The 15,602-nt window shown below is 37.1% G+C and overlaps 1 protein-coding gene and 1 long non-coding RNA gene across 2 annotated transcripts; one reads left to right on the top strand and one right to left on the bottom strand.

Moving 5' to 3' along the window:
• Positions 1–589: 589 nt before the first annotated feature.
• On the bottom strand, positions 590–10,334 carry LOC131790377 (uncharacterized). The gene is made up of 3 exons (XR_009340687.2): positions 10,109–10,334; positions 3,579–3,652; positions 590–2,158 (listed from the first exon to the last, which is right to left on the bottom strand). It is a non-coding gene; the product is annotated as an uncharacterized lncRNA (long non-coding RNA).
• Positions 10,335–12,083: 1,749 nt separating this feature from the next.
• Positions 12,084–15,586, top strand: LOC131790363 (oxidoreductase HTATIP2-like). Its single transcript, XM_059107566.2, has 6 exons — positions 12,084–12,243; positions 12,896–13,007; positions 13,148–13,248; positions 13,813–13,956; positions 14,149–14,251; positions 14,997–15,586. Exons 1-6 carry the CDS (start codon positions 12,121–12,123, stop codon positions 15,158–15,160), a joined length of 747 nt encoding a protein of 248 aa, XP_058963549.2. The 5' UTR covers positions 12,084–12,120; the 3' UTR covers positions 15,161–15,586.
• The last annotated feature ends 16 nt before the right edge of the window (positions 15,587–15,602 follow it).

The raw sequence follows: 15,602 nt of genomic DNA, 5'->3' as shown, positions 1-15,602 counted from the left end.
TAAAAATCGCCCCGAGAAATATTCCGTCCGCGTTTTAATATTGGTAAACGAATGGAGGGAAGTAGACAGAGATAACAATAATCCACAACATGTCTTAACCCTGCTCCTTTCGGAGAACCTCGAAACAATTGCCCTCGATGTTTTTATTATAGCAATCTATTGTCGGCATTAACCTTTTTGTGTCAGGTGCTCAGGAAAGCTTCGCTTCGAAGCTGTTGGACATACAACAAGATGCAAAAGAGAAGACAGGCAGCAAGTTTGCGTGTTCTTTTAGTGCTGATTATTGTTGAATTCCAGTCATTATACACAATTTGTAGATGGTAGCGTTGATTACACGGCCAAGGTGCTTTGTATTTTGACGTGCTTGCTTTATGTTATGACTATTCACCTTTAAAAAACTCGACCTTGAAAGCTCTACGCCTGATACTGTCGCCGATTTTCGCCCCCTTAACGAGCTCTGATAGACTTTACAAGGCCTGTTATTTATTTCTCTTTGAGAGCAAGTGGGATTAAAAGGAATTAAAACGTTCGTGTGACTCGATGTTATCCACACGGGCTACTAATTAACATTCTTAACCTCAGGCAAACTCTATTGAGATGGATTCATTATGTCTATGCCAAACAGCCTAGTGAAAATTGTTACACATTATCCGCACGCAAAACTATACATGTTTTCTTTAATGGCTGCATTCAAAATTCATTTTATCTGCTCCTAGATTAAGTTGAAACCACAACAAGTCTTACAGCATTACAATGGCGGTCACTCAGGTTAACCTTTTAGACAAATACTCAAGCCTGTCTGAGATATTTGTTTTCTTCTCATTGACCTAGTTTATCGCTTGCTTTCGTAAACTTTCATCAATGCTTCCTTTGCCACTGATAGAGTTACGACAAGTATTGCGTAATAAGCGGCAGATCTTCAGCCAAACGCGGTACTGTTTCTCTTATAATCTTCTCAGAGCTTCCGTCGCCCACTGATCTATTTATAAATTACTTTAGCTGTATCTTTTGGTTGAGTGGGTCTTTCTCGGAAAATGCACTCGCTCGTGAAATTGAACTTGTGCCCGGCTTTGAGGGCCGTTTTCCGAAGCAAATAAAAATTTAACAGCAAAACTATTTTGGTTCTTTTCTGGAAGGTCGCTTACGTTACTGTTCTGCGTGCTTGAGTTATAGCAATTAAAACCACAGACAGGTAATATTGACATCCATCATATTCGAATAAATAGACTAGGAACTGCAATTTCAAACCGCCGCCAGAGAGGCGTTGTTTTACCAATTTCCCGGTCCGTTAGAAAATTAAAAGAAACATGGGGGTAGATGATCAAGTCCTAATGACAACAAACGGTTCTCTTGACTCACTTTTTTTGTAGCTTTGTTGCCTTCGTGTTCTATATATTTAATAGCTTTCTGTCATTGAATCAGGATATAATTTATTCAAGTCCTCCACTTGTCCGTTCTAAAATAGTTGCGCATTTTAAACGTGACAAAAAGTAGAATATTTATTCAGCTTTCAACATAAACAACAGTAGGGAGGAAAATTCGCTTCACGCAGTGATTTTGAGTTTCACGTTTTTAAGCTCCTGCACTTTAGATTGCGTAAAGAAGTGCAGGTGAACTACAGTTTAAGTATACATTTTCAAAGCATAAACTGACTAAAATACCACACAGTCTACTCTGTTTTTTTACTTTTAAATCAAGGTTTGCCAAAGCAGCCACAGAAATTCACCCCAGTGAACATACTCAAGGACTTGCAATCACTTTTCACATTGACTCGTAAGAATTTCATTGCAATTGAAATAAAATGTTGACCAGTTTTCTCAAGGGCGAAGGGGCGAGAATGGACTCAACTAAAATTTAGAGAGATTTTGTAGAAAATTTAGCATTTTCCATTGGATAGGATCAGAACTGATTTTAATCAAAACAGCTGTTTCGAAATATATGAAAATGACTGAGAGCATTAGAGGGTGTTCTGTAGTTTACAGTGGTAAATACAGTTTTAATCATTAAGTAGCATTCTAACTGATTATAACCTCGCAAGGACGTGTGAGATAGCTGAAAATTCTACAAAGTTTTTCGAGCTAATAACACCTTGCTTCCGAATCTCTTCTTTCCAGACTTCTGATTGTTATTTGACAGTTCAGTGGCCCCAGTGCGTCACCTGCAAAAACGAAACATACAAACGTCAATTTTTCTCAGTCTGAAGTTGTCTCAGTTCTCCACTGTGACTTAGAGAGACTATGTAAAGCCAGAAAAGTTTGTAAGCAGGATATCACGTCTTCGTATTTTACTAGGCTAGCATGGGTCAACATGACTGAAGTTGAAAAAGTCTGGCTCATATTAGTTAATTTGGACGTCTTGTAAATCGGTTTTGAAGGTAATTTTTTTGTTCCTGATCTATCGCGAGGCTGATACAGTAAAGCTGAAGGTAAAATCAGTGGAACGACAGACTAGAACATCGTGTGTTTAAAAACAGACAATGATTCCTGAGGCAATATTCGCATGAGACCTATCTGAGACATTTTTGCACGTGTCATACTCTTTTGTACTGAATGCTGGAGTTTTTAGCGGATTCAAGGCTTTCAGGACAAATAGATTTCGACCACTGCCGTTTATTTCCAATGACAACACCATTTAGAATGGTGGTGTAAACTGTAATATTTACGACGCAGACGAGCGGACAACCCGAATCGTTCTGATCAAACTGCAGCTGAAAGGCCCTAGTAGCAAAATAATGCAGTGAATTTGTAGTTGCGGTTACCTCCTTTGTTCAAACTCTCTTGGGCGCGTTGTAATTAATTTCCGCTGAAAACATGTCTTTGAAATAACGACAAAACAAAAAGAAACACGCGATGACAAATTGTTCATTCTCAACGCCCTCCTCCAATTCAGCGAGAAATCCCGGGCATTAGTGTGATTAAAAATGGACCTAATAAGTCATCGAGCACCGTAAGTCTCTAAATTTCAAGTTTAAACTCTTGAAAATAAGAGAAAATACAGCACAATGAATCTGTACTGATCAACTGTGTCTATTTTTTGCTAAAACGCTACAAAATCGCTCTAAGAAATTTAGACAGCTCCGGACTGGTGCTATCCAAATCTCAGTTTTATGTACCCTGACAAAATAATTTTTGAATTAAACTTGGAGGATCGAACGGTCTCATGCCAATAGATGTCTAGAAGTTTTTCTCCAGCTCCTATAATTCTTAACCTTGAAAGTTCAAAAACTTTGAACCTGGAACAGCAAAACGAACAACTCATCAAAGAAAACCACTATTTATATTGCAATTCACATCACAAGGAGACTGGTGATGCATTAATGACGATTCTTATGCCCCTCAGTGGACCAAGCTGTATGTAAAAGTCGGCTTCCGCCTTACTGTAAAACCCATTAAACAACGACATGAAGAACTATATGAAAGCCTCCAAATTACAGCATGTATTTTTCAGCCAAGAATGATTCAACCTCATTTACTGAGATATTCAACTACATTAACTTTATTGTCATTGGAATTAAAGAGCTTTTTGTCTTGAAAGGATTTTTTCTGGGTTACTGTCTGAAATATGTGCTAATGACCCACCTTGGATATCAGTATCTTGGCAGTATTTCTGGGATTGGAGTCGAGCAGGGATTTCTTGACCGTCTGGAGATGTGCTGGATTGAATGTTAGATTTTGCAATAGTCTATGTTTAGCAACAGATTTATATAGATTTTTGAAAATTCTTTAAGAATTAGGGCTTATATCTCTTCAATCAGTTTGAGAAGGCTCTCTATTATCAACAGAGGGTTAAAATGGTACAGTTTATTACAATACAGTCAAGCTAAAAAAAAAAAGGAAAAAATTTGCAATTCAATCACATCTCAGAAAAAGTGTCAGTTTCGTAGTATTAATTTCACCAGAGCTATCACTTGCAGCTAGGACTTATCGCGATGTCGTGAAAAGGTCAAGAGTATTTTACTCAGTGGAACCAACAAGCACGAAAATCTTGCAATCCTTGTTTTTAACCCTTAGCCTCTAAATTTTGGCCCAAAGATTCAAGGTCTGTCAATTCAAGTTAATCAGTAGTTCTTGGTGGCATTTGTAGAAAACCACCCCGAAAATTCCTTGTCAATGTCCCCAAGGGTGTTGAATAAATAAGATCATATCTCATATCTGTCAACAAAGCAAGTGATTAAATTAAATCAAAAAACATTGCTGAAATTTTTCTTGTAATGCTGAAGTCGTAACTTTTGCCTATTGCCTCCCACATACAGCTAAAGTACAGCTAAATTGAGATTCCAAAATTTGCTTGAAAGTTCTGGAGCTCGCGGGTGTTAATTCATCACGGAGTTACATCTGAAGCGCATGCTACTTTTTATACAACATTGGGGAAAACAAAAAAAATACAGAGTTGATGAATGTTATGCCCGCATTTGTTCATTGCTAAAAACCCAAGGTCACCGACTACAGTCGCACAATCATATGACAAAAGCATGAGAATTTCATTATATCCTCCAACACAATTTGGGAATCTGCATTCTTTTATATAGGAAATTAATGTCTTACGGTAAGCAGGAAATATTACCTTAGGGTTTATCTTCTTAGATGTCTTAGTAGGTAGGTTTATCGGTCATTTGAATCCTTAAGCATACAAATGTAAAACCATTTGTTTAACTAGAGTCAATTGACTGCTCAAGCAAGTTCGATCCTTCATTTTTTCTTTCATTTATCCATTCATCCATTTTTTCAGTTGGCCAGTAGGTCGGCAAACCAGTACGTGGTCGGTTCTTGGTCAGCCAGCTGTCAGTCACTCTATCAATCAGCCACTCAGTCAGTCTGTCAGTCAGTCTGTCAGTCAGTCAGTCAGTCAGTCAGTCAGTCAGACAATCCTCCAGTCGATCAGTTAGTCAGCCAATCCGTCAATGAGTGAGTGAGTGAGTTTGCTGGTGAGTAAGCGAGTCAGTGGGTAGGTGAGTGAGCGACTAAGTCATTCAGTCCGTAAGTCAGTCAGCCAATCACTAATAATAAGTCAGCCAGTCAGTCAGTCGGTCAGCCAATCAGTCAGTCAGCCATTCAGTCAGTCAGTGAGTCAGTCAGTAAGTCAGTTAGTCAGTTAGTAAGTCATTCAGTTAGTCACTCAGACAATTACTCAGTCATTAAGACAGTCAGCAAGTAAGTCATTTAGTTAGTCAGTAAGACGATAGTTCAGTCAGTCAATCCGTCAAACATTAACTCAGTGGACCAGTCAGTCCAGTCAGCCACTTAATCAGTCAGTCAGACAATCAGTCACTCAATCAGTCAGTCAACCAGTCAGACAGTCAGTCGCTGTGTGCGAAGACTCCCTGGAAAAAGCATCCAGTCAAAGCTATGTCAGACCTTATCAGGATCGGAATTAATCTTGATAAATTGACCAAGGAGGCAGATAGAAAATTCAGTAGCAAGAAAAAAGTCACACTCATGGAAATCTAATATAACAAGAGGGTAAACATTTACTCGATGCATCCAATATATTAAGTTTCATCAGTCCGACCCCCATCTCGTTAGTACTCATACCTCCAACCGAGTGGCAGACGTGCGAATTAGTTTCGCACCCTGATAAGCAACCTTGTTACGTCATCATCGAGCTCCTTGTGACCTTGATTCCTTAGCGATCCTGAAACCTTCGCTAATATCAGCTTTTATTTGGAATAAAGATTATAGGCGCCACATGGTCCAATATTATTTGTATAGCAACTTGTAAGGTCAGCTTGTGTCGCACTCATAAACCTCTATTTAGTTTTCAAGTCTCTTTTGCGTGCTGAAGCTTAAAAGAGAACGGGTGGAAAAGATAATCCTTCGCTTTGCGGTTTTACCTTTCAGTGAAGTACACAGTTTAGCGGTTTACTATCATTTGTTGTCTTCACTTGGTGCTGGATACTTTAAACGATTCTGTGAATCTAAGGCTGAAAAGGATGTACACTTTCGCCTTTTACGAACACTTTTTATAACTGCAATTGGAGACCATGAAAGATCAACAATGAGGTAGATGATAAATGGATTTGCAGCTCATTCTGCTTTAAATGGATGATAATACGCATTCCTTTGCAGTTGGTAGCGATTAACAATAACCGGAAAGTTTAATTAAAAGCTAGTTGACTTCTTAAGCCTCTCAATGTTGAAAAACGCCCGGCCTTGAATGATGTATCGATCACTTGAGCCGCAGTGGGTTAAGCCGTCACGGAATTAAGATATATGCTCAAATGTATGGCATTTTTGTTCCTAATATGGGCTGCGTATTTTTTTTCCACTCGTTTCTCTATAAGGGCTATCGTAAACATGGTATCAAATGATATTTTACAGTACTGCCCCACACACCAGACGTTCGTTGCTAAAACAAAAACTTTAATGAAATTTGTCTATAATTTGTCTCACTCTTTCATAATCGGAGATTAATTGAAAATTTCGGGAATCTTCGCAGAGAGATAATTAAGAATGGACGAAGCGTTTTCAATAGGAATGTTTCTTTTTAGTCGTAAATTGAGAAATATTAAATATATCTAATGCCCGACAATATAAAACGAACCAACATCACTGAAAACATTTGGGACAAAAATAGCAAATTACCGTTCATTTATAGTAACACGAAGGGTCATTGAGATTGATTTCTGAAGACAAGAATATGACACAGTGATAAATCATTATTTTTGTGTTAGGACAAGGGAACCAGTCGAGCGAAGCCTCGAGCATTCAGTCTAAGTTTAACAAAGGCCTCTGTGTTACCAATGGCTGACCAGTGCACCTCAGAGAGTACCGTTTGCAAGCTCTACAAGATTAACGTTTCATAACAACAAAGAGACAGCGAATATATTGAAATAAGTATGTGGAGTGAAAAGTCAATTGCACGCAGCTCATAAATTGAAAATAATTATTTGGATATGGATTATAAACAAAAGTTGCGTCGGACATGTAACAACAGACGGTCGGGTCATTAATATAGTTCTGCTCTTCAAAATCTCTCAAATACTGTCCACATAGACGTGGTATTTCTTATCACTGGATATAGTAATTAACTGCTGGAACCACCTAGAGCTGGGCAAAGAACGAAAAATCTGTCGAATTTTGAAAATAAAATATTATCATTTCTGAATGCTGTATAACTTTGTTTGAAAGGTCACGCTCTATATGAGCATAATATAGTTTTTCTTTTTTATTTCATGTGTGTTTGCAAAAAGCGAGCTAACTCGATAATGATCACAAGAAATAAAAGTTTCCGTATTAGAGGAGTTTTAAATTAGGCCATAATAAGCGTAAGCCCTTAAGATTAACACTGAACTCTGGCCGACTCCTTAAAGAGATAAAGCACTTCATTAATTCAAGGCTTGTCCATGCGCTAGACTTTATTTCCCACCAAAGCCAAGGGTACTATTTGTATGGCATTTACCACACACGGTAGTATGTATCTCAGTGAAAAAGCTTCCCTTCCTTATGGAAAAGATCGAGCACAGGGCTTTGGATCTTTAAAACTCAGTGAAAGATGAAACAGCCATGCATAACTGTCAACAGTGCTTCATGAAAATTCTGCTCACCAGTTGAAATGTTCTGCCTGCAGCGGTTCACATGCATACTACTTTGCTTAACATTGTCATTCCCCAAATAATTCTGTTTCTTAAAAATTAACTTTTTTTCGCGTGCTCTTAGCCCATTTACTTTGAGACACTATAACAACATCACCATAGAGTTATAGCATACCGGGTTAGCATGTAATACTCTTTCAAGTTCAGTCTCAATATCTCTCGACTGCAAAGCTCTACTTCACTCACTTATGCTTTTTATAAAACATACTTTTAGCTCCGATGTTTACTCATAGAAAATCCAAGATTTGAAAAGAAGTTATTTACTGTCAACGAAGCTATTTACTGTCATTTCGTCCGCCATTTTTCTACCGAGAGCATCTTAAAAAAACAATTTCATAATGTTGCTTTATGTCAGATTTTTATTTTAGATGAAAGTATCCATTAAAGAGTTGTTTGAGTTATCAAACTTGGTAATATGACCGTAACTTCTGTGGATGCTATTTAGTTTTAATTTAATTTATCAATGTTCAGGCTTGAAAAGAAAGCCTCCCTAAAAAAATATCTCAAGACAGTATTTACTGAAAACATCATCAGGGCAAATCGCAAGAGTCTGTGCTCTGTGGCTTGATTTGCCAGGCTATAACTTTTGTACCTTTAAAGATTATCTGCATCTAACTTGCTGCCTTGAATGACTATACAAAATTTGATCATTAGAATAAACAAGTATTGAACATGACTAGCTCAGGTGAAGCTTACAACTTTGATGACACTAACATGTAGTCTCTTGATTCGAGTATCCTTCTGTTCTCTGAAGAAATATGTTGCCTTTTTATATGATATATCAAGCAATTAAACTGAGAGCTCTTTACTAAGTTTTTAAAATCCTGGAAAATAATACAACTGAAACTTTAAATTGTGAAATTTTACATGGCAAAGGCTTGCGCTTTGGCATCGTCACAAGTCTTTCAGCAAGACTGAGATCATGCTTTATAAACTTCCTGTCCTGTGTCAAAGGTTTTCGAATCGTAAGGTTCGCTGATTCGAAAGAAAAACATTCGATTAATTTGTTATCATCTTGTTTAAATTGAATAAAACTAAAACAAATTTTTTGAGGGGTCAATGGGTTGTTTATTGGAAGGGGTTGTCGTGACTTTGTGTGCAATCTACATGAGATAGAGAATCAGAGTCGATCCACGTGTTTGCTTTCGTTGCTTCAGGTGAAGGACAAATGGAAAGCCCTACTCTTTGAAATCATTCCTTGCTTTAAATTCTTTTAAAGTAAACATCGAATCTCTTTTTTATAATCTTAAACCCCGTCAAAGACAGCAAACTAAAGGCAGGAATAAACTACATCAACATTGTTTTTCATTTCGAGCAATGAGGTAGAAGTATTAGGGTTCACAAAACATTCTTCTTCGGCTCACTAATCAGTGAATTTCTTGCCATTGTTATTTCTACTACTTAATATTTTTCCAATAGCTTACTTTGATCACTTCTCTTATTGCTGAGGGGAAAATACTGGAAACTGCAGTATATGTAGTAGAACATGACATCACTGCATGTTCGATAAGGCGCCGAAGACCTACAGTGTGAACAATTTTTATTTATTAAAATCGCAAGTATAGGAAAGTCATATGGATTCATTTCCTTACTCTTAATTTCAGCACTAACAGTAACAACTTCAGAGGCAAATGAGAAGTTTGACTGAATCGCTATTTTAAACTGAGTAGGTTCTAGTTCAGTTGGATAACAACGAATTGCGTAACAGAATTATTTAGTCAAACAGCAATTTATATGGCCAATGAGACTTTAGAAAAGAGCGATAAAAACGCATCGAGTCGAGCGAGTGTTGTGATATGAGAGCATGAGCACCTGCAGAAAAATATCAGAACGAAAATTTTTTACAAAAGTACTTCGAAGCAAGAGCATCGAGAGGCTGACCAATTAATTTAGTCAAATTACGTCAAAACATTTTGCTTTAGGGAACTTTCTACCGCTTTGATCTTTCAGTTATGCTAAAAATTCTGCCATTCTACAAAGCAGTCTCTCTAAATTTAAAGCTAATACACGTCAATCGGTACTTGAAGTCTTTTTGCTCGATAGATCAGTGAATATTTTTAATGTCCTCAACGTTTGATCCTGCGGGAGATACAAGATTGAATTACCTTTCCATGCTAAGAGACCCTTCACAAGAAATATCGTCGGGTGAGGGATCATTTTCCTTCCACGAAACTAGACACCTGGCCACTTGTTAATCCAGTCGCTGTTCTATTTAATGCGGTTTTACCTGTTTTCAATTTTTCAGTGAGTTATCATGTACTCGAAGCAATGAACAATTGCGGTTTCGTTCCCGCGCGCCGCGCCACGCATGTCTAAGTTGAAATTGCTAATGCTTCGATTTATGTGAAGTTTAATCCAATTTGCTTTAGTCGTTGTACGATTCAGCTAAACTTTGATGAGACAGAAACATTTCTCAGACTATGACTCTAATCGGCGTTGGATATTTGTTAGGGAGTTACGTCGAAACAAGTGCTATTATCTCATGAAAATTTAACAAAGACAATAAGAGATTCAAACCTTTCTGATCTCAGTGGACCGACAACCTTGACTCTTCTGTTGCACGTGTTTGTCGCATATGTCAAACGATTTGGATTGTTAGGAAGTTTTACATCGGATAAAAGATATGGTTTCGTTAATTTGCTCCACTGTTCATGGTTGTCAATGAAATTTGCTTAAAATTTAAGGTCGATTTTCCTTTCAGATGAAAAAGTTCAAGGGTCTTAGACACTCGTCTGGGTCAAAAACAAACTGTTGGGTTGTTTGAGTATTTTATTACAGATGAGATTTATTCCTGGTATCCTTTCTGAACAAACGCTTAAAATAATTTCACGTGTAATAGACAAAAGCTCGGAAAGACCATTGTTTGATTTTTCTGTTACGTAAGTTAAGAATGGGCAGATCTGCGATAAGGTGGCCATTAAGAAATCCCATGATACCACACGGGGTCAAATTTCGTCTGCTAACGTGGAGGATGAATCATACTAAAGTTGAATAACTCATTGGATAATGTCTCGATAGTGCCTTTGCTGTTTTTCGTGTGGAGATGTGGTTGATTTAAGTCAGATTTTGAAGACTTTCATTAATGGATAATACAAGAATACCATTACATGATGTAATACACCTGGTAAAACCTCTCAAAATCAGCTCGGTCTGAATTTAACCTAAAAGCAAGACGCCATATTTATCATTGAAGAAATACTCTTTATTTATGGTTTCTAGAAAATTTCAATGCATTGATGGCAACAGTCATCTTTATTTTTTTAATCTGGCAAAATCTCAAGAGTTGGAAAGGCTTTGTGATTCATTTCGTTGGATGATCCCTAAAAAATATTTGAGATAAGTTTCTTTGAGGAGAATGCCAAGAGAGACAGTTTTGAAACGTTTATTTTTCATTAGGGAATTGTTAAAATGAAGTCATATTTCATAACCACGAATCTTAAACTCGTCAAATGATCGTGGTATGTAGTTCGTGTAACTAAACGTAAATACGGGAACCTTCTCGATCCTCTAGTACTTGAGATTTTTTCCGGGATAATGGCTGTTGGCCAAAATATACAGTAATAAGAGTTAAAAGGGTTTATGAGAAAAAAAATCCTGTAAATATGACAACCTTTTTGTTTATGTAAGAAACAAATTTTTTTGAGGCGGAATTATGCAATAGTCTGTGTTTCCATAATCTTGTTATCAATTAGAAAGAACCATTGTTTTAAATCTAAACCTACAGACGCGTCGGCTGTTAGCCTTTGCCTCCAAACCCTTGAGGGTCTTACAATTTTGGGAATGGGAGACGTGGAGGGGAGGGGGGGGGATTTGGCTCAAAGATTAGCGGATTTCTTCTATTTGTGATTATGTAAGGTTGTCTTAAATGTCTTATGAGTACAAATTTCCATATCCCCCCCCCCCGCCCCTTCGACGCCCTTGCCTGTGTTACACTTTTCAGTACGGAAACTTGAGTGGAGAGCGCCTGTCCCTGGGAAAATGTCCCATGAAGGGTTAAGATAAATAAAAACATGATTAAATTAACCTGTCGGGTAATTGTCTGAAGTGGTGCAATGGAATACCCACAGATAACAAGGATCCACTTATCAAGAATTCTACAGTTTGTTAATTAAAGTGAACAACCAAAGAATTGTTCGGTGACAACGCTTCAAGAAGGCTGATACACTTTTCTTTTATGAAATGCCTTGCTCTGAAAGAAGTCCGCGAGCAATTTGTATCCACATCGGTTTTACCAGATGCTAAGCCACCCGAACTTACTGATTAGTCACGGATTGATAAAGTCATATCTAATGGTGCACCTCAGCGGGCTCTTGTCTCAATGTACATCAAAGACTATTATTTCCTACGTTGACATTTCGGCTGAACAGATGGCTTTAATTGAATTAATCTATCTTGTACGGAGAAGTCAGCCTCAGAAACGTCACAAAGGGAAAAAAGGCGGTTGAGCTGCTTTTCAATCTCTAGTTCTTAGTCTCCCTCTTGCACGTCTTAGGCAAAGCACGCAATGATACCTGGGGTATCAGAGAAATATGGCCGAAGGAACTATTACAGGTTCGAGCGCAGCTGCTAAGCCGCCGGGTATGAGGGCTGTTATGATCGGTTCTACTGGAGCCATCGGAGAACATTTGCTGGGAGAACTTTTGAGCTCTAAGGTTCGCTTCTGCGAGAATAATCCCTTTCAAACGATATTATACCGTGATATTTTTAGAATTTACTTCACAACGATTTGATCATGGCGTGACCCATTTATGTAATAAATGAACAATAATTTATTTTTAGTAACCTTACACTGTGTATGTTCATAAGTTTAAAAATACCGTTATTGCTATTTGTTTTAACATTTTTCTTTTGCTATAATGCAATCTTTGAGCTCTCAGTGCAAGAAAATTTTTATTTTATTTTTATTTTCGAATATTTAGAAGTCTAATCGTTGGTAATCCCAATCTTTGAATAAGTCGATTTAATTTCAGAATGTATTTTGAATGCTTTAAAATCACGGAAGAAAAATGATAGGCTGAACATTTATTGTCATTTCTTTGTTTGCCTTTTTTGTTGTTGAATGCAGTTGTGCAACAGGCAAAGTAATTTTAAAATATTATTGATTAAAGATATTTATTTAATTTGTAAACTCGGCAGGCTATCATTGAAAAGTTTATTTCAAATAACTATGGGAGAGTTTGATTTGATTTTATAACCTTTTAAAAGAGTTGGCAGCAACATGTACATGTACTGATAATCATGTGATAAATTAAAAACCATGTATATTGTGTATTTTAAAAATTGCTTGATTATAAACAATTTCAGAATATATCCAAAGTTGTTTCTTTGGGCCGGAGAAATGCCACAGTCTCTGCAGAATATTCTGTGGATCAAAAAGCTGAAGAGGAATCTGGAAGACTGGAGCAACATGTCATAGGTAAAATATATTCTAAAATCACATATTTTAATATTTTTCATGTTAGAAATTCAAGCACTGTTGTGATTGAATGGTTCTCAAAGTTGTTATTTTTTAAATCGCATGCCAACCTGAAACAAATTGTCTCTCTGTAACTTCAGACTTTGAGAAATTAAGCACTGAAACAGTTGGTGAACATTTTAAGGACAAAGATGTCTTCTTTTGTACTCTGGGCACAACTCGACGAGCTGCAGGATCTGCTGTAAGTATTCTGGGTTATGGTCTCATATCTAGTGGATGAAATATACTGGTACCTCTTTCTAACTAAGTTCAAGTTTGTATTGTAAGTTACAGACCAAGTTTTTTCTGCTCTGATTTTATGGCCCATCCATGGAGGGCACAGACCTTTAATTCCTTGCATAAAAAACAACGTAGCATAATTTGTGGTATTGATCAAGAAAATGAGGTTAGTACGATATTTATTATATCTCTGGGGCCATTCTGGGGAATTTAGGGACCATAAAGTGAATTGGCTGTGACCAATTACTATCCATGTACAAACTCTGAGATATAATAAGAGCATTTGACAAGGTGAAAAATCAATATGAGCCTGTCATCGAATAGAGAGAAATTTCAGAAAAATTTTCAAACTATGACCAACCTGTAGGTTGGAGAGATTAATCTGTGTCACATGCAGAAAAAGTCCTATTCTACAGATTATGTTAGTTGGAAGTTCCCAATCATTCCTCCGGTCAATTATCTTAATGAAGTAACTTAAATTATTTAACTTATAGAAAGGTTTCTTTTTCTTTATTTATACTTATAGGCTGCCTTTAAACATGTGGACTTTGACTATGTGGTTAACTGTGCAAAAATTGCTAAAGAGGCAGATGTCCCTCAGGTGTCCTTAGTATCTTCTCAAGGTGCATCAGCCTCAAGTTCTTTCCTCTACCTGAAAACAAAAGGCCAGGTATGTTTTTGATAACTGTTGTCTTCTCCTGAGATATTCACTTCTTCACCTCACTCTGTCATGCATACAAAAATAAATCAGAAGAGAACCTGAATTGACACCACCCAAGCACTACAAACTTCCTTTGTTAATCTGTGCAATAACAGTAACATTTGGGCCAGAGTGATCACTATTTTTTGAAACTGTTTTCAGGTGGAGAATGCATTGAAGGACATGCAATTTCCAAACACAAGCATTTTTAGACCTGGCTTTCTTGACCGAGGGAGCAAACAGAGATTTGTAGAGAAGATGGCAAGTAAGTGAGCAGGTTATATTCAACTTGGGTTACTTTCATCTGCACTACCCCTTAACCATGGAGAATGGAGGAAATGATCACCAACTAAAGAAGCTCTTGATTGTTGGTCAAATTCTCCTTGTAAGCACTGTAAGAAATGTGTGGAAAACAGTATGAAGAATATGCATTCTGATGTTAGGGTGTAAAGAGTTAAATGAGTGCTGCTTCACTGTGAGCAATACCTGATGAAACTGTGTGGGTAACCTGACAGGCAATACACTGAGGCATTCCATGTAAGGAGTAGCAATACTCTTCATCATCATCGTCATTTTTGTGTCCATTCCTAATGGGGAGAATGGGGCCACAGGACTACTCTTAGTCACCTCAATCCACAAAGGCTAGATGCCCTGCAGCTCCATAGGTCTCTTGGCTTATCAGCCTACTAAGGCCTTGTTCTCGCGTTTTTTGTCCTTTGTACTCTTTGTCCTTTGTACTCCTAACCCTTTAACTCTCAGAATTGATTAACATTTAACTTCTCTTATTAATATCCACACATTATCCAGCAAACAGGTAATGAGATTTAATCAAACTTATCAGGCAGAAGTTGTTACCTTAATGTAATCTTATTGCTCACATCTGATTTACAAGGAAATGTGTAGCAGTTAAAAAGGAGAGTTCATGATTAGATTTGGGAGTAATAGGGTTAAAGAATTTGACCCTGATTTCATCTCTTATCCCAACAATGATTGTTTTCTTCTGTTATTAGAACTGGTGATGACATCCATACCTGTGACAACAGTTGCTAAAGCAATGGTAACAGATGCAGAAAATTATATGAAAAGCAAAGAGAGTGGTGGTGATCCGCAAAGCACACCTTCATCTGTCACTTACGAAAATGCAGAAATATTAGCCCTTTTGTCAGCGAATTGAAGGGAACTTCTTAAGTAATTCAAGAATTTACTGCTGCACAGCTTTTACTTTCAATAACAATTGTCTTGTAAACAATGAAAATATTTTGATAATTACATTGTCAGGTCAGAGATATTGGCATCTAATTTCTCATTATTCATGAGAATTAAGGAAACAATCACCAACTGAAGAGGCTCTCGATTGTTGTACTAGTGCCTTAGGAAATGTATATAGAACAGCATTAAAAAAATATGCACATTGATGTTAAAGAATAACAGTCAGGTCCAAAAATGAGACTTGTCAGCATTGCATCAGAAAACCAAAGGATATTTATAGAACTTCATTGTGAGCCTTCTTTCTGATTATCAGTAAATATATAAGCCTGGAGAAAAAGCTTATCTTGAGATAGTTAATAATTCAACTGCATCAACTGCGGTTGAAAACAGATATCATTGTTTTCTTA

This window comes from Pocillopora verrucosa, chromosome 4 (assembly GCF_036669915.1).
Source record: "Pocillopora verrucosa isolate sample1 chromosome 4, ASM3666991v2, whole genome shotgun sequence".
NCBI classification, from domain to species: domain Eukaryota; kingdom Metazoa; phylum Cnidaria; class Anthozoa; order Scleractinia; family Pocilloporidae; genus Pocillopora; species Pocillopora verrucosa.
The sequence above is the reverse complement of the archived record's forward strand: the minus strand, read 5'-3'. Positions and strand labels throughout refer to the sequence as shown.

Coding starts and splice junctions, on each gene's coding strand:
- LOC131790363 (XM_059107566.2), top strand. CDS start 12,121: ATGGCCGAAGGAACTATTACAGGTTCGAGCGCAGCTGCTAAGCCGCCG. Junction 13,008..13,147: donor ACTGGAGCAACATGTCATAG/GTAAAATATATT, acceptor CTGTAACTTCAG/ACTTTGAGAAATTAAGCACT. Junction 13,957..14,148: donor ACCTGAAAACAAAAGGCCAG/GTATGTTTTTGA, acceptor AACTGTTTTCAG/GTGGAGAATGCATTGAAGGA.